Source organism: Clavelina lepadiformis, chromosome 5 (genome assembly GCF_947623445.1).
Source record: "Clavelina lepadiformis chromosome 5, kaClaLepa1.1, whole genome shotgun sequence".
In the NCBI taxonomy this organism is placed as follows: Eukaryota; Metazoa; Chordata; class Ascidiacea; order Aplousobranchia; family Clavelinidae; genus Clavelina; species Clavelina lepadiformis.
Genome location: NC_135244.1, coordinates 8,831,406 through 8,853,548, shown reverse-complemented (window position 1 = coordinate 8,853,548; position 22,143 = coordinate 8,831,406). Strand labels below are relative to the sequence as shown.

Here is a 22,143-nt window from a genome sequence, read left to right as displayed (position 1 = left end):
TACCTGACTTATTTGTGGTAAATATCATCGTTTCTGCTTATATGTTAGCGGCTACCTGTGTGTACACAATTTTTCATGCTCCACATCCCACATTCAATGTGAGAAATAAAATGGATGAATCAATGAATAGGCACTACGTAATGTTTCTATGTGTATTTATACTCTTGCTGCCCTCAAGCGGGAAAACATCTCCTTAGCAACCGCATGATAGAAAATTGTATTGGAAATGGTTCCACAAATTTCTTGCTCAAAAATGCTGAAACTTTTTCTCGCCTACTGCTATGAACGGTAGCTTATGCTTATGTAAAGATTTGGAGGTTTGATTTTTAACTGACGAAGTGATTTATAGCTGCTGAAAGGAATTTTAATGACAGGAGTAGGCTTTTTTGCCTTCCACAGTCAATGGCAAAAATAAATAGCCTTTAAATGCGCCTATATAGGCCTATATAAAGTAGGGTCATGGCCAGAACGCAGAAGTAGCCTACCGGTAACTTGGAACGGTAACCCTCTATAGTCTATATTGTGGGGAAGTCAAGCTTACGTCTGCACGTTAAGTCAGGAAGTGAAGAATTAGCCTAGGTCTACGCCCTAATCTATAAAACCTGCATCAAGTCAGAAACCTTTTGGCAGAATTATTTGGAAAGACGTTTTTTTAAATACCCTTTCATACCCAACATGGCCTGAAGACAACATTCGACATGTAGAACACCGGTGGGCGGAGGGAATTATAGTATACACCAAAATTTGCGTCTTTGCACATACAAGTTCTCATTGAATCAAACCATACTTCCTAGTCAGGACCAGAGATTATTTTGATTGTTCTTTTATTTTCTGCTCAATTTTTGTGTGTGACAAAACCATAGCAAAGCATGGGTATGTTGTTGTGTTCGTTTGGGTAGTTGTTCCATGGTTCTCAATACTGGTTACAAGTGATATCTGTACCCTCTTTCAATAGTAGTTTTGGTACAACATTTTTTCTCTCCTTCCTCCTTCCTTTGCTCTCAATAGTTGTTTCTTCTTTAGCCTCATGTACAGTGTATTTCTTTGTTTTCATTGACTGAAGACGTTTCGTTTTAATGCCATGCGATACGCTTGGACTTAAACACTCTAAAACAATAGACTTGCATCAAAATTATGTTTTTTAGACCAGACGTGTTGTACAAAGAATACTAGACATAAAAATAGATTGTAAAAAACAAGGCTATATCGTATCTTCATGTCGGCACTTTAGCGTATGGTTGTTTCTTTTAATGTGTAGTTTTTTTTAACAATAGCATGTCCAAAATTTTTTAGATGTCTGGTCAAGATAAAATAACTTTGGCATATGCCATTGTTTTACAGTGCAGTACAGTATTTATGTATAAAGGTACCACATGGCGCTACATAAGCAGAAAGAAAGAAACAAAAAATGATTCGAGCAAGGAAGTAAGAAAAAGAGGAGAAATCTTGTACTGAAACCACTATTGAAAAAATGTACCAATGTCATTTTGTACCGCAATCACTGGTAACTGTCAAAGCTCACCATCTTAGCTGAATAAGCTGAGTGCTTGCCCTCTGCTTATGCTTAGTGCTCATCCATAGTGAATAGTATGGCAGCTGCATGCACATCAACTTTTTTGGCTTCACGGATTTATAATAAACAAAGAATTGAGGCTCATTCTATGCGTTTATTTGTGGCACAGAGATTATAACAATGCTGTGAACATTTTCCACAGTTTCATTCAGATTCAGTGTAATAATAAGATCGCTAGCAGGAAAGAAGACATAAATAACACTGGACAACAGCAAAATTATTCCTCAAATGAAAATAAACTGCCTAGACTAACTTTGGGACGCTGATTCCAAATCTGAAATCAGAATTGGTCTATCACGTCAGGTTTTCAAGATATGAAAATTCACGAAATTCGGATTTTGCATTGATTGGCACTATATTATAAGGTTCTACAGTACAAGGTATTGTGCAATTTTCTTTCCCAGCGAATTGTTGGTCATATTATGTCACAATGCATGTTATGTAAGATTAATATTGACATTATTTTGTAAATGCAATGTTCTATCTTTTCACAATTAATGCATTCTTGAATGTTCTTGGCCATGACTATAGAGGGGGGGTAAAATCGAAGACTCTGTGTGTTTTTGCACTGATGTTGATTCACTCATGTATGAGCTTGGCCACCAACACATCAGCACTGAGTGGAGACTGTTCATTGATTCTAGCAAAGCTAGTTTGAAAGCTGTCCTACTGCACAATGGGAATGAAAAGCCTTCTGTCCCTATTGCTCATGCTGTCGATTTGAAGGAGACGTACGAGTCTATGGAAACCATCCTACGGGTCATTAACTACCGGGCTTATAACTGGAACATATGTGGAGACCTTAAAGTTGTGTCACTTTTTCTCAGATTGCAGTTGGGTTACACCAAGCATATGTACTTTCTCTGTTTGTGGGACAGTCGAGACGATGCAAACCACTATGACACAACTGAATGGCCAATGAGAACGGACTACATTGTTGGAAGATATAATGTTAAGTGCCAACCCCTAATTGATCCGAGCAAAGTGTACTTGCCACCACTTCACATTAAACTGGGCCTGATCAAACAATTTGTGAAGGCAATGGATTTCAATGGAGATGGATTCCTGCATATAAAAGAAAAATTTGGTGCAATACTAAGTGATGCTAAACTGAGAGCTGGAATATTTGTTGGCCCCCAAATACGTGATTTGATCCGTGACCCAGTATTTCCATCCAAGCTTAATTCAATTGAATTAAAAGCCTGGAATGCATTTGTACAGATTGTACAAAATTTTCTTGGGAAGTACAGGGCAGAAAATTACTCGGAACTAGTGGACAATTTGCTGGAATCATACCGCGAAATGGGCTGCAGAATGTCGGTTAAACTGCATTTTCTTCATTCACACTTGGAATTTTTCCCGCCAAACCTGGGTGATGTGAGCGACGAGCATGGGGAAAGATTTCACCAAGACATCTCTGTGATGGAATCGCGGTATAGAAGTCGATTTAACCCAAACATGATGGGGGACTACTGCTGGTTTCTTCAGCGTGAAACTGACACTGAACATACTCGAAAGAGCAAGTGTATAAAGCACTTTTGAGGGAATATAATGTTATTTTTGTCTGATTTAATTATCCTGGGTTGTGTTAAATTGTGCAGTATGATAATGCTGTTATTTGCAATAGAAATTACTGGGTTGATTACATGTAATGTTTTGTTCCGCTCAGCCAAAATTAGCCAAAATCACAGTTATGGGTTGTCGTGAGCATATATCATATCTCAAAAACGTGACGTGTTAGAAAAAATCTAAGACCAGATTTGGATTCAGCATTGCAAAATTAGTCTAGGTAAACTTGAAATGAGCGAGGAATAAAAAATAAGTTGTAAATTGTTGTCCAGTGTAATTAAATGCATGATATTTATACTGTCCATGTAATTTTGTAAAATGCTGTAATGTAAATTCTTTTTAAATTCCAATAAAAATATGATTGCTAAAAGCATTTCTAGATTTTACAAAGATAGAATTTGAACGGAATAGATAGAATAGAATTTTTATTTTTATTTGATATACAGCATATATGCATATATATAATCAAACCTAACGATGCAGTATGCTAGCCACTAGGCCACGACGGCACAAGTAATTATCCAGCAAAAGTTTGTCTCTTACTCTGTTAAGTTGTTGTAACTTTTTGCTTTCACTAAACTGCGGTCGTTTCTATCTTACTAAATTTACAATACACTCTCACACAGCTAAATTTAAAAACCGTCACTATTTATTTTACAACTTTGTGTCTTAGAGAGTTGTGTAAATTGCAGTAAAATATGGCTTCAATACAAGGAATAGATCCCCAGTTGAAAGAATATCTTCGTATTCATCAGTTGCCTGATGTTTATGAGGTTTGTTGTTTTCCTTTAATCATAAACGTACATTATTTCTTGAAAATCATGTTATGATTTTTCCCTAAGCACTCCCTAACTTTCCAATGAGTTATATTCCAAGTGGTTGTTTGTAAATCAATAATGTATGTGTACAGTGCAACACTGCATTGTTATATGATGTGTTGTACAGTGTGCTTGTATGACTACTAGATATTATGTTATATACATAACACCATAGAGCTGCCATCTTGTGAAAAAGATTATGGTTTTAGAATTGATTGATTGGTGACAAGCATGCAGAATTCCATTGTGCAACCATACTAGACTTGCAAAACGTAGCCTCATGGCCAGTTATATTAGCTTGCAATGCTTCTTCACTGTGTAAATGTGAAATGTTCATTTAATAACATGTCAGTTTCAAAACGCAGACCATTTGTAAATGCTGGTAAAAGCTTTGTACATTGTTCATATGTTCGCAGTAAATATATTTGTTTCAGAATAATTCAAATTTCATAATGTATCTTTGTTTCTTCAGTGCCTTTTGACTGGACTCATTGTTCTATGTCCAGATGACCCACTTACATGGATCATAGAAAGTATAAGAAGGATTGAGGCTCAGGGACTGTACAATGTCTCATGGTAGACCACATATGCGTGCAAGTTCTGAAATTTAGCATTTTTTATCAAGCTCTATTTCCAACCAATTTCTCTTATGACAGGGATATGTTTGTTCCCCAAAGTATGAAACCAAAAGTAAAGCAGATGACAGAAAGCTACTTGGATGAAATATTTTTATTTGGTGAAGGCACAGTGGTAAATATTGGTTTGTTAAATTTTATTATTTCCTGTGATTCAAAGATGGGCAGAAAAGCACAAAAAAGATTAGTGATTACCAGTCATTTCTTTAAATTTTCACAATCATTTCAGCCTACTGATGAGATGTTTGCCACAGCATACAACTTCTATCGCACCAAAATAACCAACATATGCTTCAAAGCTTGGTTGAAATACTACCAAGACAAAACACGTAGAAAAGGGTACATGCTACGTCAGTTACGGGAAGCCAGAAGGTTGGTAGTGATTTGTTCAGCTAAAGCTGAGTTGTCTTGTTTATATCAAATTTCTTTTAAGTGCGTGGTGAATGAAATGTATTGTCAGATGTCAGGCCATTGTTAAGTATGATTTGTTTTGTGCTTCAGATACCACAGACATAGAAAAATGAGAGTTCACTTGAGAAAATGGATGGACTGGAAAAACTATGTTAAAGAAAGGCAAAGGCGTAAGTTCATTAGTGCATACGACTTTGTATCTTTAACTACAAATTTCTTTTTGGATTTATTTGTTGTTGTATGTGTCATATTTCAGGAGCTTTTGATATCATTGTGTCTGCATGCAACAAGTCATTTTGTAGAATGATTTTTCGTGCATGGCACACTGTTGCTGTGGACGCACGAAAGACAAGAGAATATTTTGAGCGACTTGAACGCGGAGAAATGGACGACGATCCTGAGACTGATGGTACCGAACCCACTGACAATTACAGGTTGAACAAATTTGAACATATAACAAAACAAAAATACAGTGTAAACCGAAAAGCAGTGATATTTATTAACTACACTTCCCTGACAGAGAAGGTTAGAAATTGTACACATAGATGTGTGAGAGAAAACACAAGTGCTACATAAAGCTTGGTGGTGGTGGTAGGATAATCATCGAACTGAGTAAAATTTTTGCACAACTTAAACCCAGTGATAATTCGTCATTGCATAACACCCGTTTACAGAGCTAGCCTTAGTGCAGGTTTCACTTGCCACACACATTTTTTTACATCAAGTTGCCGGAATTTAGAACTGTCCACCAGTTCCACTGAACGGAGCAAGTGTTTTACTGTCTTGCCCAAGGGCATTACAACAGTAGCACCACTGGGTGTAGAAAACGAAAAACAGGCCACATAAATGTGAACCCAGCGCTCTAATCACTTGGCTTTTGAGCCGATATAATGCTCATTGTGCATTATGTGATTAGTCAAGGCTGGTTTGGTTTGCTGTGATGATTACTGTAAAATTTCGTTAATATGACATAATCTTAAATGCCTTCCTGTGCATTCTGTTAAACAAAAAACAACAAAGAAGTATTAGCTTAACATACTACATTGTTATGATAGCAAGCCATACTTGTTTATATATTGAACAGAAAATACAAAGCACATAATTATAGGCCTCTCTTGAATGTAAATCACACCAAATAATTTTTGAATATGAAGAAATGACTGTACCAGTCTATACTTGGCTAATATTGCAACAAACAGCCAAAGATGAGAAGATAGGCTACGCCTGGAAAAAAGCTTTGTAGATAAATTTAGATTAGAAATGTGACTTGAACTATTAGCTTTTTGTCATTATTAGGTTTAGTGTTTGCATTGCACATCAAGGCAAAAGTTAATTGATTGCTGTGAAGAACTGTTGCATTTTGACATATGTAACATAGATACTTTGCTGCTTTGTCAATGGTATGCTCTTTCTAAGTGATTTTCTGGCTTAATACAAATTTTTTTTTTGGAGTGATCCAATACACATTACAAGCCTTGGCGACCTACTACGCTTTACCATGTTTCAAATAACTGATTTTAATATTCAATGTTAAACATGCAGTTTTTATGGTTTAATCAATTCAAAAACTGGAAACAATACAAACCAGCTCATTTTATTTAAACAAGCTATGCAAAATAATAAAGCTATTAAATCTTTGAATACTATTTTGGAACAATGTGCATGCCTGTGGTGAGAGCTGACCGTATGTTTTGAGTCTAATTGTGTAGTTTTACGTGATCTTCTCTGCTTGGTGTGTTCATTGATAAACTACTCCATCGGTTTTGACATTTACATTTATTACATTTCCAACTATAACTATATAACAACAACCCACTGCCCAGGTTTAGTTGTAACTCAGAAATTAAGACTCACTGCTCTACGGTTGGTTTGTGCAACAAAATGTGTTTGTAGGGATGAGATTGCATTGTTGCCGCGGAAATGTGCGATACAGATCTTCAGTTGCCTTGATCTGATTGATCTTGGTAGATGTGCCAGAGTTTGCAGAGCATGGAAGGTTATTACTGGAGCACCAACATTGTGGAGTAACCTTGATTTCAGCAAAGTTCGAATGAGGTGAAATCGGGGCTTGTGCTTTTCATTACTGACTCTTGCTATAATATTTTTGATATTAGTGTCTATATTATGTGTTCTTATCAATTTTTACTCTAATTTATTTCAGTGTGAATGATAAAGTTGTCATTAAATGCTTGCAAAAATGCCGTCCATACCTGGTCCATCTGAATTTACGACAGTGTTATTCTGTGCATTGGCCTACATTTAAAATCATCGCAGAGTGCCGAAACTTACAAGATCTCAATCTTTCAGAATGCAAAGGTGTAAATGTAAGTAAACTTTAAACATTTTAGCCTATACTCAAATTACTCGTGTCTTTGGTGACGCTAGATCCCGATAATTGCTCGTGTTACAAACTTTCCTTGTTGCCAGTATACTGTACTCGTGCATATTCAGGATGAAATTATGAGAACGATAGCCGAGGGATGCCCAACATTACTCTACCTCAATCTTTCACATTGTGATGTCACAGATGGCACGTTAAGAAATTTGGCTCGTTGTTGCTTGAACTTGCAATATTTGAGCTTGGCATATTGCAAGAAATTTTCAGATAGGTGATTACCAGCAGATTAAACTTACCAACTTCAAATATGTTTTATTTTTTATCAAATGGACACATACAAATATATACTGTCATTGTTGTATTAGTTTTTAGTTTCTTTAAGAGTTGACATATCACATGTGCACCTAATGTATAAGGAACTTAACAAAGCTCATTTTATTGTCACGGTGGTGTTTTGTATGGCAGGGGTTTACACTACCTGGCCTCTGGAAAAGGATGTAAAAAACTGACCTACTTGGATATATCAGGCTGCATACAGATTACAGCACAAGGCTTCAAGCATATTTCACACGGTTGCACAAACCTGCAGTCTGTTTTCTTGAATGACATGCATTCTTTAACTGATACCTGTGTAACGGTGAGAAAATAAGTCCATTCAAGTCTTCACCACTTAGTGAAGCACCAATGCATGCAACTACATGTAACACTGAAACATGCAATTTTTAGAATCTTGTGGAAAGATGTACCAATATCAGAGCCTTGTCTTTGCTTGGATCACCAAACCTGAGTGATCAAGCTTTCAAAGCAATCGCTCAAAATAAAAAAATTCAAAAGCTGCGAATTGAAGGAAACCAAATAATCTCTGATAACACTTTTAAAACTTTTGGAAAACTCTGTCCCTACCTTTGCCATCTGTAAGTTGCTGTTATTCGAAAACAAGGAGAAGACTCAAACAACTGCAACTTATTTGTATGTATAGCTAAAGATGCAAACCATATTTAAATTTATATATAGGTATGTGGTGGATTGTCAAAAATTGACTGACATGATCTTAAAAGCATTGTCACCATTAAGAAACATAGTTGTGCTCAATCTGGCTGATTGTGTAAGAATAAGCGACTCAGGAGTACGGCAAACGGTGGAGGGGCCCTCTGGAGCAAAAATTCGAGAAATGAATTTAACGAACTGTGTGAGAGTTAGTGATGTATCCCTCCTTAGAATAGCACAAAGGTAATGTAATTGAATGGACAGATGATAGTTTGTAGCGAATGAATTACTGCAGTTAGCGTTCACGAGTAGGGATACAGTATACTTGTCTATGACAATTGTATGAGGCGTGTTCAAAATGTATCCGACCTTGGGGCATCAAAAACACAATATTATACATTCGACAAATTGTGTTTCATCACCTCCAGAATGCTGTCCTTGGAAGTTGATGGCTTAGCTAGTTTAGTGACTGTGCTAATGATTATTTGTTTTTTCATTATGTGGTTACATTATTTCTGCACGTTTTGAGCCCTTGGGCTTTGCTGCATTTTTCTCGCTCATTATTTGCTGGGGAATTATTATTTTATCACACTATAATGGTTAGCATTTTATTTTTTGTTCTCCCACAGACAATGACAAAAAATAAACGATATGACCTCTAAAATACTTTTGGAATGCTATGAAGATCCGTTTTGCTTATAAATGCCTACTGAATCTTCTTGATTACTTTAACTTAACTATTACCAAGCTCTGAGCAGAACGTAACATGTTATCTTTCCTTAACGCATTATGTTATTTTGTACAAAAAATCTAATGAAAGCACACTTGACGTGTAAACCCAAGATGCCAATGACTGGCTCAAAAATGTCTATATGTGAGCAGAAAGAATGAAGCGAAGCCCTATCTAAAACCATGGCCGCGTGGCAAATTGTATGGTGGGGAAAAATGAAGTCATTACTTTTTGAACACACCTCATTCATATACACTAAGGCATAAAGTATCTCACATCTAATGACTTAAAAAAGTACAAAAAGCTTCTACATGTTTCAGGTGCCACAGCATAACTCACTTGTGTCTTTGTTTCTGTGAGCACGTGACTGACGCCGGTATTGAGCTGTTAGGAAGCATGCAATCTTTACTTCATGTTGACTTGTCAGGGACTAACATAAAAGATCAGGTAATACTGTGAATAGCAATGATCATCACCTTTTTGCGTTATTTTTTGAACTGCTTTAAATGCGTTCAAAACTTAATACAGAGAATTGTCTAATTCTAAATCGTTTTAAAGATTAGTGATATTCAAAAGCATGAATATTTTGGCCAACAAATTTCAGGGTCTGACATCTCTAGGGGTGAATAGCAGGATTCGGTCAATCGTGCTTTCAGAATGTTCCGGAATCACAGACCTGGGCCTGCAGAAATTTTGCCAACAAGTAAAGGAATTGGAGGCACTTGATGTTTCACATTGCATGGCTTTAAGTGATTCTGCTATCAAAAACCTAGCCTTTTGCTGCCGAATGTTAACTTCACTTAATGTCTGTGGCTGCCCAAAGGTATGTTTGCAAGAAGAGGTTGAAATATTAAATGCGAAGTTTTGTTATCCTGTTTTACATCATTGCAGCTGACAGATTTGAGTATTCAGTATTTATCTGGTGTGTGTCATTACATTCATGTTCTCAATTTATCTGGCTGCATTCACATCAGTGACAGAGCACTAAGATATCTGCGAAAAGGTTGTAAGCAGCTGAGAAGTTTGATTATTTTGTACTGCAAAAGCATCACCAAGTGAGAATCTGCTTTGATACTGTTCCTGTTCACAAAACTACTCAATTTTAGAAAACGGGTCAATGAGTTGGTTGTTACAATTGCAGGTTAACGGCTCAGAGATTAGCAGCCAGAATAGAACACTTGGAATACAACAGTGATGCTGTTCCTACTTGGTTTAACTACGATGATCCAGAATCTCAACGTGATGCTAAAACACTTGACCAGAATAAAAAATGGATAGAACTTGAGGACGAAATTTAAGAAATGTTAAATGAGAGCGAAATGGCTGTGTATTTAAAGGCTGTAGAATCACTTGGATTGGTGAATTTCTACTATTCTGTTCGGTCAGAATTTTCTATTTCTATGAGGGCAATGGCGTTTATCTTTTATTCTATTACTTTTTTTTAAATATTTTGCTTCACCTTATAACAGTGCCCCTATGCACTCGCTCACTCGCTTACCTATGTAATCCTGCATGCTTTACTGTGAGAAACATTAGGGTATATTTCATAGTTCATCTTGATTTTTTTAATAAAAACGTTATAGATAGCAACTGCAATGATTCAGGTATAGGGCAGAATATTGTCAGACTGATGGCAGCTTATCATCATCCTCATCATGTTCAATTCTTGGCAACTTCCATCTCACAACATAGTGGTGTACCTTGCCAACTGTTACTAATGTCAGGTCATTTTTTAAGACATGAATGTCCGATAAAAGGATTTGGTGTGGGAAATCTACAATTCTCCCGTTTATCCTCACTCCTCCCCCAAGAATGATATTTTCTCCTTTTGTGCCCTGGGGAATTGCCTACAAAATACCAACAAAGAATATGTAATGTAAACTTGCATTCTGAAAAAAAAACATGAACAAAAACATTCCAAATTCTATGACAACACTGCCAGACTTAAAAATTAGATTGTAATTTTAAAATAACGTATAAAAAAGTGAACTATTGTACATACCTCCACAATATTAGCAACTAAATCATACACAGTTGTATCTGGTTCTAACACCCCATGTATAATGTTCATTCCAAGAAAGGTAGCAGCAATTTCATCATCTGAAAGCTGTTCTAGATCATCAATTCTTCCTTCATAAAGAACCCTGCTACACCTAGCAAAAAAAAAGTACCGCTCAAAAACAAAAGAAACTTAACATCTGACTTTGAAGCCTCAAAGTTGCAAGTTAGTCAACTTTGAAGCGAGTCAATTCAATTGTAAGTTATCACATAAACTTGGGCTGAGTTAAAGATTTTTGTAGGCTTGATTTAAATCCATTTTCAGGTGAAAACCTTTGTTGTCATTTCTACAGAAACAAAATTCGATGTTAAATTTCAATCCAAAACATTTCCACTGCAAGGGCTGTCATACCAGACATTAAATTTTTGTAATAGAAATTCTGTAAATATCATCATGTTTCAGACATTTCTCACATAGGAATGAAAAAAAACCCAATCTGGCATGTCGGTATTGTAACTGGGATATTTCTTGGTGGAATTCCAACCGGAGTTAATATATGGATGCGAAGATTCGTATGGCTCATCTTATGTTTTAGGAACAATTACTGCCTTTAATCAAATCAAAAAGTATTGGTAATTTTCTTCTGTAGACTTACTTACAAGTACGTAAAGGCATTACACTGTTGTTTGTTTGTTCATTTAAAAGTTTTGATAAAAAGCAAGTTATGATATATTGTATATGCAACTAAACGATGCTGTGTGCCTAAATATGAATCCAGGGATGGGGAAACTTTTTACTATGGAGAGCTGTTAGGATTGCAGTAAATCTTGGGTAGCCCTTGAAAAATTTATGAACACAAGTTAAAACAAAGATTGGTTGTTATACCAGTTCCCGGCCCGATGAAATTGTTTTGAGGGCAGTTCGTTCCCCAAATCAGATATAATTGAGTTACAAACTATAACTTTTCTCCTAAAATAAGGATGAAATGTTTATCTTTGACACTGCTGTAATGGCTACAGTGCCAGGTGCGAATGACTGCAAGCTGAAGCGGCCACTAGAAGCAGTTACATTGTTGTAGATACTTTATGCTTAACCTGTCATAAGTATGCGCAAGAAACATTTCAATATTCCAGCATCAACGTGGTTAAGGATTAAACTGTTGGAATTACGCCATGCTTACTTAGTTTCATGCAATTCATTGAAGTAAGTTAAATAAGTTAAATATACTGATAGCTTGCCACACAGCCTATCAATAACCAAGTGGTGCCACTGGTGTGTGCACCACCTGCACTAAATCAATGGCGGCAATGAATTAGTGTCATATTAGGTGATCAACGCACAGGTAGCCTGTTGTTATTGTGTTGATTACTATATTTGGAAAGCACTCTCTACTACACAATACTCGGTAGTGGTGGTGCACAAACCTTTTAGGGAGCACAGTAAAACACAAGTTGTGCATTGGCCTTACTCATTTGTATGTTAGCATGGTGTCAGTGCAAACTGGAAAAAACAGTCGCGTCCAATACAGGGGTTAGGACATCATGGTCAAACATATTTGTCTATCGTTACAGAAGCAAGGTTTATCTCATGTATGTATTAATTGTATCATCAATACCAATAATTATTACATATACAAAAGACAATTAAAAGTAACAGGAATGATATCTCTGTCTCCCTAGCACTGATTGCATAATATCATTCATAATTATTATATATCAGTCATTTTTCAAATTCCCAATACTTTAAATTATTACCATAAATAAAGTAGAATGCAGTTGCTTACTGTTTTGCTGCAGTCATTACCGGTAAATGATAAATTTGTTGATACGCCATATATACAATACTCACCGTTCAGCAGATATCAATCCAATTTCCCCATGTACGATTTTGCAGACATTCCTGGCAAGTATTCTCTGAGCTTTTCTCAATTGCGGCTTTTTCTTATGTTCTTCTATAATGTCTTCAATTTGGTTCAGATCAATGAAAGTGAAATATTTCAAAAATCTGTCACAGAAACGTCAACAAACTTCATTCTTGAATTGTTCCATTACTAATTTAAGTATTAAATACCAATTAAATATAGAAATTCATAACTTACTGTTCAACAACTTTATCTGGTTGCCGATAAAAGTACTGATAAAATTCAAAAGGTGATGTTTTATCAGGATTCAGCCAGACAGTGTTTCCAGCAGACTTGCCTAATTTCTCTCCACGTAATGTGGTGACTAGTGGTGTTAAAAGACCATAAAGTTCTTCTTTATATCTCCTTAAAAATATAAGTTTCACAAATCCACACTGCACTTAAGTAATGTCTTGCCTAGACATATAAACTAAACAATTTACATGAAGTAATATTGCATCACAAAACATCGAACTCAGTCAAAAACTGTAGTAATCAACTTTTCCTACTTTTTAATTAACTCATATCCAGCATTTATATTTCCAAGTTGATCACTTCCACCTATTTGAAAGCAGCAGTTGTAATTTTCACGAAGGTACTTCCAGTCATAGGCTTGAAAAATCTGATACACAAACTCTGCTAACACCAGGCCTTCAAGGCTATTGATACGATCTTTGATGTACCTCTTCTCTGCATAAGAATCGAGTATTACGTCAAAAACAGATTAAAATTTAAGCAATCTTTTATTGCATATTTTTTTCCACATTTACCAAGCATGGGGCCAATTCGAAAGTCTCTTCCAACTGTGCCCATAAAGTCGATGACATTTTCTTTTTCATACCAGGTATGATTAAATAAAATTTTGAACCCTGGCAGTATTTTCTTCAATCGATTATCATACAAATGCTTTTCATGATTTTTGACAATTCTTTCCAAGCTTTCAGAAATGGAATAGGCATTCGCAAACAAATCTTTCTTGCTTAAAATACTTCTATCTTTAGTATGCGCACTTGGGTCACCAGCTCTGGCTGTTGCAGTCCCAATAACAGCAATGACATTGTGACCTGCACAAAACAACAGATTAATTTAGAACGTATTACTGATAACCAAGAAGTAAACTTCTATTCGCAACTGTGGATTAATATGTATAACAAGTAATACCGGCTCTCTGGCATTGCAGGAGCGCCATCAGGGAAAGAAGGTTTCCTACATGCAGGCTACTAGCTGTCGGATCAAAGCCACAATAGAAACACTGTTTTTTCTTTAAGAGATTAGGTAAATTCACTGATGCAGGAGGATATATGTCTTGAAACATCCCACGTTCATGGAGATGAAGAATATTTTTTGGTAAAACATTTTCTTTGGAAAACGTTGAATTATTGGTTGAAAGGTGTCGAACAGCAACCTGGGAAGTGTTTCTTAACAGATGCAACCAACTATGGCAACAATGATAAACCATACTCTTGACACAAAAAGGCCTCAAACAAGAATGTAACCGACATGCAGAGTTAGACATGATACAAAACAGAACTTCTTTCAAAAACTATTGCATTCTAAAGCATAAATATCTGAAAGACACCAAGCTGAATTATAATAAAGACATTGAACTACCAATGTTTAGCAACTAATTACAAACATAGTAGCTGTATTATTTACAAACAAGCATGAAGGTATGTGCATATGTAGGTAAAGACTTTAATAAAAAGCTGCTGATAACCTTTTTGTGCAACTATACTGTATAGTTACAAAAGTATACAAAACAATTGTTTTAATTATCATAAAAGACAGTAGAAATACAAAGCTAAATAAAAATGGGTAAATAGTTGAGTAAGAAGCAAATTGTTTGACTATAAATTACAAGAACCCATAAACATTCACTAAGGCTGTAAAAACTAATTGATATTGAAATATCTACTGGGCTTCCAAAGTTTTATCCCATATTTTCTGCAAAACATCATTAAATACCAACAGGTCAGCTGATGTCCTAACAGAACATGAGTTGAAATGAGTTTTACTGGCCTTAAATCCTCTACTCCTGAGTTCTTCAATTACAGATAAAAGTTTTGGTGGGTTACCACCTTTGATGCCATGGTGTCTGATATCAAAGAATAATGCAGGTGCACTTGATTGAAAAGTGTTTGTTTCTTCCACAGAAAAGGGAATGTTACTGGATTGTTTCATGATTTGCAGTTCATCATAAATATCTTTTGTATTATTTTTGCAGTCATAATTTTTTTCATTGGTTGCATTTAGTTTTAACATTTTTGGTTTCGGTTCAGTGTTATCTGTTTCGGTTTTACAACAGCATTTTTTTTCTGGAAATGTGATTCTGTTTATCTCATTCACAATACAAGTCTCTGCTTCTTGGTCATCACAGCAAACACTCTCTAATATCATAAGGAAAAACAACTTGCAATACTTCTCTGGGACTCGATGCATTTTACCAAAATGTAAAAGATTGAAAAGAAACGCTTTATTAAATAAATCCTTCCCCCACATCGGCCCAAGAATCATTAATGGTGCTTCAAGTCCTTCACTGTTACACTTGCAAATGGATAGTTGCCTAGTGTTTTGTATGTACCTATGAACAGGAAGAAAACAACGCGCTTGGCAAAGTTGACAATGGACCAAATTCTGCAAAGAAGCCATCGACTCGTTGCCATTTTTTGGTCCACGAAGCACACGACATACAACTGATATTCCATGTTCTTGAAATGTACACAATAGCACTTTCAAGCCCTTGTTCCATCTTGCAGCAGCTGTTACTAGATTATTGATAATTACTCTTGTTGCAAGTTCCTGGTAATATTCCGTTTGCAGTAAATTGGCCCCATAAAGCCGCCGTGCCGTCTCAGGAGATTTATTTTGAAAAACTGATGTGTCCGTGCAAGTAATGCAAACTAAGCCATTATGGTTTGCACTTCGAAAAACAGCATCAAAGTGAGTAACAGCTGAACCATATGCTTCAAGATATATAAACATATATTTGCCACTATGCATTGTAACGTGAGAATCTTCATCAAGTACTTTTACAGATGTCTTGCATTGATTCTGCAATAACGACGTTTCAACAATTTCTTTCAAGCCTTTTGCAACATTAATTACAATGTTAACACCTGTGTCAAATTGTTTCGCCCATTGGACACCAGCCAGACCAAAACAACCAGATGCATCTAAAGCACGTATCTCACCATCAATATTATGTCTTAAGTTTGACAAACAGCATAAGGCAATGGCTCTGCTAAAGCCAAGCTGTAACTTCTTGTAAATGTGCTTTCCACTCACTTTATTACTAATTTCAGGTACTAGATTCATGGTGACTCCAAGTTCTTGATGTTCATCAGGGTTCTTGGCCATACCAACGTTTAGAATAACGAAAATATTCAAATATAAACACCTCAGTCTTCTACAACCTTGTTTAAAGAATGATGACAAAATGATAAAACAAACATGTAAAACAAATTGTTTAATATTCTGTGTGTATATGAAATCAACATTCGTTCTACATTTTCAAATAATTCTTAATACCAGAATATTTGAGTAAGGACATCCCCAAAATCTTCTAATTCAATTTGAGCATTCATACGATCATGATTCTTGATAATTTTTCTGAACTATACATGTTGTCTAAATAGGAGAGCTTCAAACCACATCAATGAATATACACAACTGAGTGCACTACTTTATAAATGTTCGTTACGTTTAGGAATAAATAATGGGACTAGTAATATTCGTAATATTAATATTACAAAATGATTTTGTTACTTTTGCTGGCAGACATTTGCAAAATATGTATCAGAAATCTCTTACTTTCCAGCTACTATAAACTAAGCTAAATTTCATAGTTTAAGATGCATAATGTCAGCGATACTCACAAAGCCAAATAACCTACTAATTAGAGTAAAATTCTTGTTTCACATTACAACTCTTGCTATTACTTAATTGATCAAAAACTTTTTCAGAAAACATTTTACACAGCTTTTATAACTGAAATATGTCATCAATTTATTTGGTATAATTTTGCAACCAAAACACCACATACTGTTTATAGCCCTTATGACAAAGCATAAAGAACAACGATAACAATTTATGCAAAACAATTCATTTAAAAAACAACATAAACCTTAACTCGTAGCAGTTCAGTACTGTGGGCCAATGTCCTTAAAATGATTGACATGAAACAAATGAATAAATATAGGATTTTAGTAGCTCAATGATATATCAACTGAACTGGACAGCCAGACGTGGAAAAAGTAAGAACTGAATGTATAGTAGTTTATCATATCTTTTTATAAACAAAGTGGCAACTTCAGTTTTGATCACAGCGAATTTTTCTTTTTCCATGACTCAGGTGTGAATGTTTTTTGAGTTAATGCATGAATGCTGTCCATTTCTTCCGACAAAGCGGCATTAACCATTCTCTGTTGTTGTAACCTCGATTTTCCAATGAATTGTGATGAAACAACAATCACATTAAAACTGGTTCCACACATATTAGGAGAAATGTCTTCCACATCAACATGCTCTGCCTCCAATGTTTTTTGCAACTTTTCTTTGATGCAGTTAGCTGACAGGGCCATAATGATATTAATATGATAACTTGTACAAAACAGCAAGTAAGCCTAGCACAGTAGGATAGTTATAGGAAACTAATGAACAATTGCTGGTTATGGAAAAAAACGCACCTTAAAAATCTATTCAAAGAAATTTTCAAAAATTTGTAATATTTGTGTCATTTTGCATAATATTAAATATTCATACCATTAATAAGACCCTAATGTTAACCAAAATCAGCCTATAGGCTACATATTATGTAGGTTAATTGCAAACATTTCCTGTTCATTAATAGACCCGAAATGCACGTTTTAGCACATCTAATTTGTGGCAATTATTATCATAGTTGCTGAAAAGTTTGCAACCACCTGCGTCAGCACAATTTTTCGTTCACCACAGTGAAGGCAAGAAATTAAATGAATAAATGTATTTGCTTATAGTTAAATATTTTAAACTTTGCTTGACAAGCAAAACAAAATTAGCCTATGTAACGGGCCGCAGATACCACAAAAAAACTGCGGCCGTTACTCGGAAAAGGTCTAAATGTTCATGAGCATGTTCTTTGTTGTGCTTTAACTATAACAGTTAGGCCTACGGCATCATACAGAATTGCTTTTAAAAAATTTTATATAGATATATATACAATTATAGATATAGAATAAATTAGTTCACAAGTATAGGCAATTAAAGTATGCATGTATGTATTTTATTTATTATGATAACCTAGGCTAGCTCTCTAGCTTGTATAATTCTTTCTTTACGTCATGCCACGGGCCAGTGTCACAGTAAGAGTCGTATGAAAAACGTTTTTCATGTCGTTGGTCTAACTTGCAACGGCATGCACTTGTGAGTGTAACTACAATTTCTAAAAAGTGAAAATATTATCACTGGACTCTGAATCTCTGATCAATGTTCAAACACGTGACGGACGAACCATGCTTCTGCGCTTTGCTTTAGCCATCTTTATACTGTATTTTAAAAAACTGTAACAGATTCGTAAATGGGTATTCCCCTGAATAATTGCAATTGACATGAGGTTTCAATAATGTCAGTTGTTTTTGGTAACGCGTCTTAGTCAGTGGCTTTAGTCTCTATTCATAAGACGAAAAGGAAGTTATTACTTCTTCCACTAAAATGGAGCAAGCAAAAAAGGATACCATCGTAAAGGTGAGTAAATTACTGTTAATATTAACAAATAAAAAAGTAGAAACGCCGAGTTAAATTTCTTAGCAGAATTGTTCAAAATTGCGGTTGAAACTTTTTTATAGTATTCTTATAGTATTATATATGTATTATACTATAGTACAGGGCTTCCCAAACTTTTTTGCTCGCGACCCCTTTCAAACTTCTGAAGTTTTCCACGACCCTTCACGTTTAAATTGATTAAATTAGCAGTGCGAAACATACATTAGTCATTAGTGAAATTTATTGAGATGCAAAGAGTAAAGACTGAATTCAAGCAACCAGTACTCAAAGTCTACTTACTACTTTACACATATATAGGCTACTGGAAACAAAAAAGCACACACATTTATTCAGTGTGATTGATGCGACTGCTTTCTGCTACAAAGCAAGTCCAGCCGTGGCTCAATATCTGTTAATGCTGGTCTCAAGGCGGTTTCAATGTTGATTAGGCTGGAACGATATTTTGTTTCGATTGTATTTTGTACTTCGTGTAAAATTGGTATACGCTCTGCGACCCCTGAAGTTCGTTACGCGACCCCTTGCGGGGTCGCGACCCCCAGTTTGGGAAGCCCTGTATAGTATACATTCCTCATGTTCATTTTGATAATACCCGTTCACGCTAATAGTGTGTCGTTCGAGTGCATATTAAAGTGTTAATTGTAGTTTTTGTGTAAAATTTATTTTAATTTCATAAATTTATAATTTTTGTTTTGTTTAACGATTTAATACTTAAATTTTCTATTTCTTGACTGTAGATCATGATCATCCAACTGGTTTGGACGCTTTAATCAAATCACGCATCTTGCTTTAGTAGTTGAATTTAATTAGTATTTTTGCGCTTCGTGCCGCGTTGCCTTTTTGTTGTTTTGGGTTTTATGATCTTGCTAAGATTCTACCAGGATCAGGTGCCAGGTGTTTAGTACGCGCGACTCCGTTTCGATTACTTCCGATTTACGACATTCGCACTACAGCGTTCAACGCGTTAGTCTGATATTAACAGTCTGTGATTTTACAGTCTGCTGAACGTAGCTTTATTCTGTGCTCTGAAAATTGTAACCGTTTCCTTGAGAACCAATAATAAATGATTATTCAAGACATTGACAGTATGGTTATGCTAACTGAGCGTCTTGTTGGAGTTGTGAACTGTTGTTAATTATTACTTGGTCAATTGTTCGCTAATCTGACTCAATTGATAGCGTATTCATTAACCCTTAATAGCTAGTTAAGCGTCCCAGATGTTTTGGTTATAGTAATCAAATGTTGGAATCAATGGAATGCTTCGGTTGATGTTGAGTTACACCTCTAGTTAATGGTTATAGCTTGAGTTGTTCTGGCTATATTCAATAAGTCTTGTATCTATCGGTCGTGAAATCTTCCTCAGCCAGAATTCTGGTTTATTAAACTTGTATTCAACTCAACAAAATTTGTCCATATAAATGTTCATGTTTATTGACATCGCAGTATATTCCAACTCCACTAAAGATTAGAACAATATTACGAAACACTAGCTTGAGTACTAGACTGTTGAAGGTCCAAATTAAACAGTAGAAGAGTAATAATAAGCATAATCAATTATTTTGGTTGTCAACCCATAATAATATACACAGTTATTCTGGTTAGTATGGGAAAACTCATCACAAACAAATAAACGTCACGAAGCACAGTCGTTAGAAAACATTTGATAGGAAATTGTTTGCAGGCAGCTTAGAGAAGCGATATGTCATGATATTTAACAGGAAATTTATATCTTAATTTATTTACATCGACAAAATGCAAACATATGGTTACTAAAGTCACATAATTTTATTCAATATTTGTTTTCACTGTTGATTTGCAATTCTGCATACCTCTATTCGTCATAGAGGCACCAGGAAAAACCTGGACGCGACACAATCCGCAGATCGTCCATGGACGGTTGAAAATGGACAATTTTTGCGTAAGCGTCCATAGACACTTTTATGTGTAGACATGTTTAAACTAAGTGTGCTGTGTTATGCTTAAACCAAGTGATACCTTTTGAGTTTTGACCCAATCGAACAAAATGTAATGAAACAGTATGTTTTATTACTAACATAATCATTTACAGCGCCTTAGTGCGACCTGTTTAATGACACTTCGCGGCCATCGTTTGAGTCGTGACCCAAACTTTTGAAACCATTGTGGCATAAAAGGTTAATTTAAAAGGATTTAGACCACATATCTAGACATCATATCGAACAAGTCCAGTGCATAGGATTCAAACCGGTGTAAAATAAGAACTAAGCAATATTTTTTCTTTATCGCGTAAAGGAATTCACATGCTACTCACCTGAGCGAAATCATCATAATCCGATTCCAAGAATGCTTGTAATTTAATAAAGGATCAAAGTGGGTGGGTCTAGTATAACTCTAGTATCTAGTAAGTGGGATCAAAATTTTCTGGGTCTAGTATACAAATGCATAACCACAGGACGACTTGTATACTAGACCCCATAGCTACTCAAATTGTGATGTCATCTGGTTGTGTACTTGTATACTAGATGCCAATTTCCATTGTTAAGTACAGCATAGGCGATCAAAAAAATCATGCCACTCAAAAAAATATTGGTGGCGGTTACTCGGAAAGGGTATATTGAAAAACGTGCCAGTTATATCAGAAGTAAATTCTCACTTATGAATATATATCAAACCGGGGTCAGGTTATTAGGCCTCTAGTTGGCCTGTCCAATTAATTGTTATTAGCAACTTTTTTCCACCCATTTGGTTGTTCTGTATATTTTCGCCAAAAATTCTGACTTCGATATCAAACAGAGTTCAGGCTATTATAGTTGTCTTTCCAAAGCTACCATTCATTATTTGCGACCGCTTCTTTTATACGCATTACAGAAGTTATATTGTTTTTTCTGTTTTGTACAGCTTATTTACTTGTAATGGTTGAGAGAGATCTGTTGAGTGATTTATTTGCTTAGCTAGGGCCCGACTGGAAAGCGCGACAGTATTTGACGAGCAATCAAACAACCAGCTTGTTTATTCATTAGAAATCGGCATGAAGATAAAAAAAAGTTCGATGTGCGCGGTGATGAATCTTGTGCATGCTGGTGCCATATTTTCTACTGTGGGGCAAGACCTGCCACAGCAATTAAATGAATTTGCAGCAAAAAACACTGAATTAAAAGCTTTCTAATTTTAACTTAAATAAACTTTAACACAATGTAATAAATTTTAATATTACATTACGTGTATACAATGCGATACAGTCGAATAAGATACATCACCGAATTAGGCAAAAACGAAATAACTAAACTATGCGCATTATGCAGAGGCAATACAGCAAAGCTTGGAGTGTTTTCACTAATTATTACAGCAATAATATGAGATCATGCACAAGCAAGTCTACAAGTCTGCACTTATTTAAAATTGAACTAATAAACTGAAAAATGTTATGCAGGCCGCATTAAACTATTT

General features: G+C 35.4%; 3 protein-coding genes across 3 annotated transcripts; 1 reads left to right on the top strand and 2 right to left on the bottom strand.

Annotated features, from left to right (window-relative positions):
- The first annotated feature begins 3,755 nt into the window (after window positions 1-3,755).
- Window positions 3,756-10,647, top strand: LOC143458922 (F-box and leucine-rich repeat protein 13-like). The gene is made up of 16 exons (XM_076955834.1): window positions 3,756-3,915; window positions 4,433-4,536; window positions 4,617-4,710; window positions 4,825-4,967; window positions 5,097-5,176; window positions 5,263-5,440; window positions 6,900-7,061; window positions 7,168-7,330; window positions 7,458-7,615; window positions 7,810-7,981; window positions 8,071-8,258; window positions 8,359-8,574; window positions 9,382-9,508; window positions 9,666-9,884; window positions 9,953-10,116; window positions 10,203-10,647. The coding sequence occupies exons 1-16, from the start codon at window positions 3,841-3,843 to the stop codon at window positions 10,357-10,359; spliced, it is 2,400 nt and encodes a 799-aa protein (XP_076811949.1). The 5' UTR covers window positions 3,756-3,840; the 3' UTR covers window positions 10,360-10,647.
- LOC143458923 (tyrosine--tRNA ligase, mitochondrial-like) lies at window positions 10,600-14,825 on the bottom strand. The gene is made up of 7 exons (XM_076955835.1): window positions 14,122-14,825; window positions 13,731-14,024; window positions 13,470-13,650; window positions 13,159-13,326; window positions 12,909-13,064; window positions 11,064-11,214; window positions 10,600-10,908 (listed from the first exon to the last, which is right to left on the bottom strand). Exons 1-7 carry the CDS (start codon window positions 14,474-14,476, stop codon window positions 10,684-10,686), a joined length of 1,530 nt encoding a protein of 509 aa, XP_076811950.1. The 5' UTR covers window positions 14,477-14,825; the 3' UTR covers window positions 10,600-10,683.
- LOC143458924 (tRNA (guanine(27)-N(2))-dimethyltransferase-like) lies at window positions 14,528-18,427 on the bottom strand. The gene has a single exon (XM_076955836.1). The coding sequence runs from the start codon at window positions 16,315-16,317 to the stop codon at window positions 14,872-14,874; it is 1,446 nt and encodes a 481-aa protein (XP_076811951.1). The 5' UTR covers window positions 16,318-18,427; the 3' UTR covers window positions 14,528-14,871.
- Between the last annotated feature and the right edge of the window lie 3,716 nt (window positions 18,428-22,143).

Bases quoted from the DNA above. Each gene is read 5' to 3' on its own strand.
- LOC143458924 (XM_076955836.1), bottom strand. From the start codon at position 16,317: ATGGCCAAGAACCCTGATGAACATCAAGAACTTGGAGTCACCATGAAT.
- LOC143458923 (XM_076955835.1), bottom strand. From the start codon at position 14,476: ATGTCTAACTCTGCATGTCGGTTACATTCTTGTTTGAGGCCTTTTTGT. The intron at 14,025-14,121 runs GTATTACTTGTT...TGTTTTGTGCAG, and splicing joins CCTGCAATGCCAGAGAGCCG to GTCACAATGTCATTGCTGTT. The intron at 11,215-12,908 runs GTGAGTATTGTA...TTTTTTTGCTAG, and splicing joins GGATTGATATCTGCTGAACG to GTGTAGCAGGGTTCTTTATG.
- LOC143458922 (XM_076955834.1), top strand. From the start codon at position 3,841: ATGGCTTCAATACAAGGAATAGATCCCCAGTTGAAAGAATATCTTCGT. The intron at 3,916-4,432 runs GTTTGTTGTTTT...TTGTTTCTTCAG, and splicing joins AGTTGCCTGATGTTTATGAG to TGCCTTTTGACTGGACTCAT. The intron at 7,616-7,809 runs GTGATTACCAGC...TTTGTATGGCAG, and splicing joins TGCAAGAAATTTTCAGATAG to GGGTTTACACTACCTGGCCT.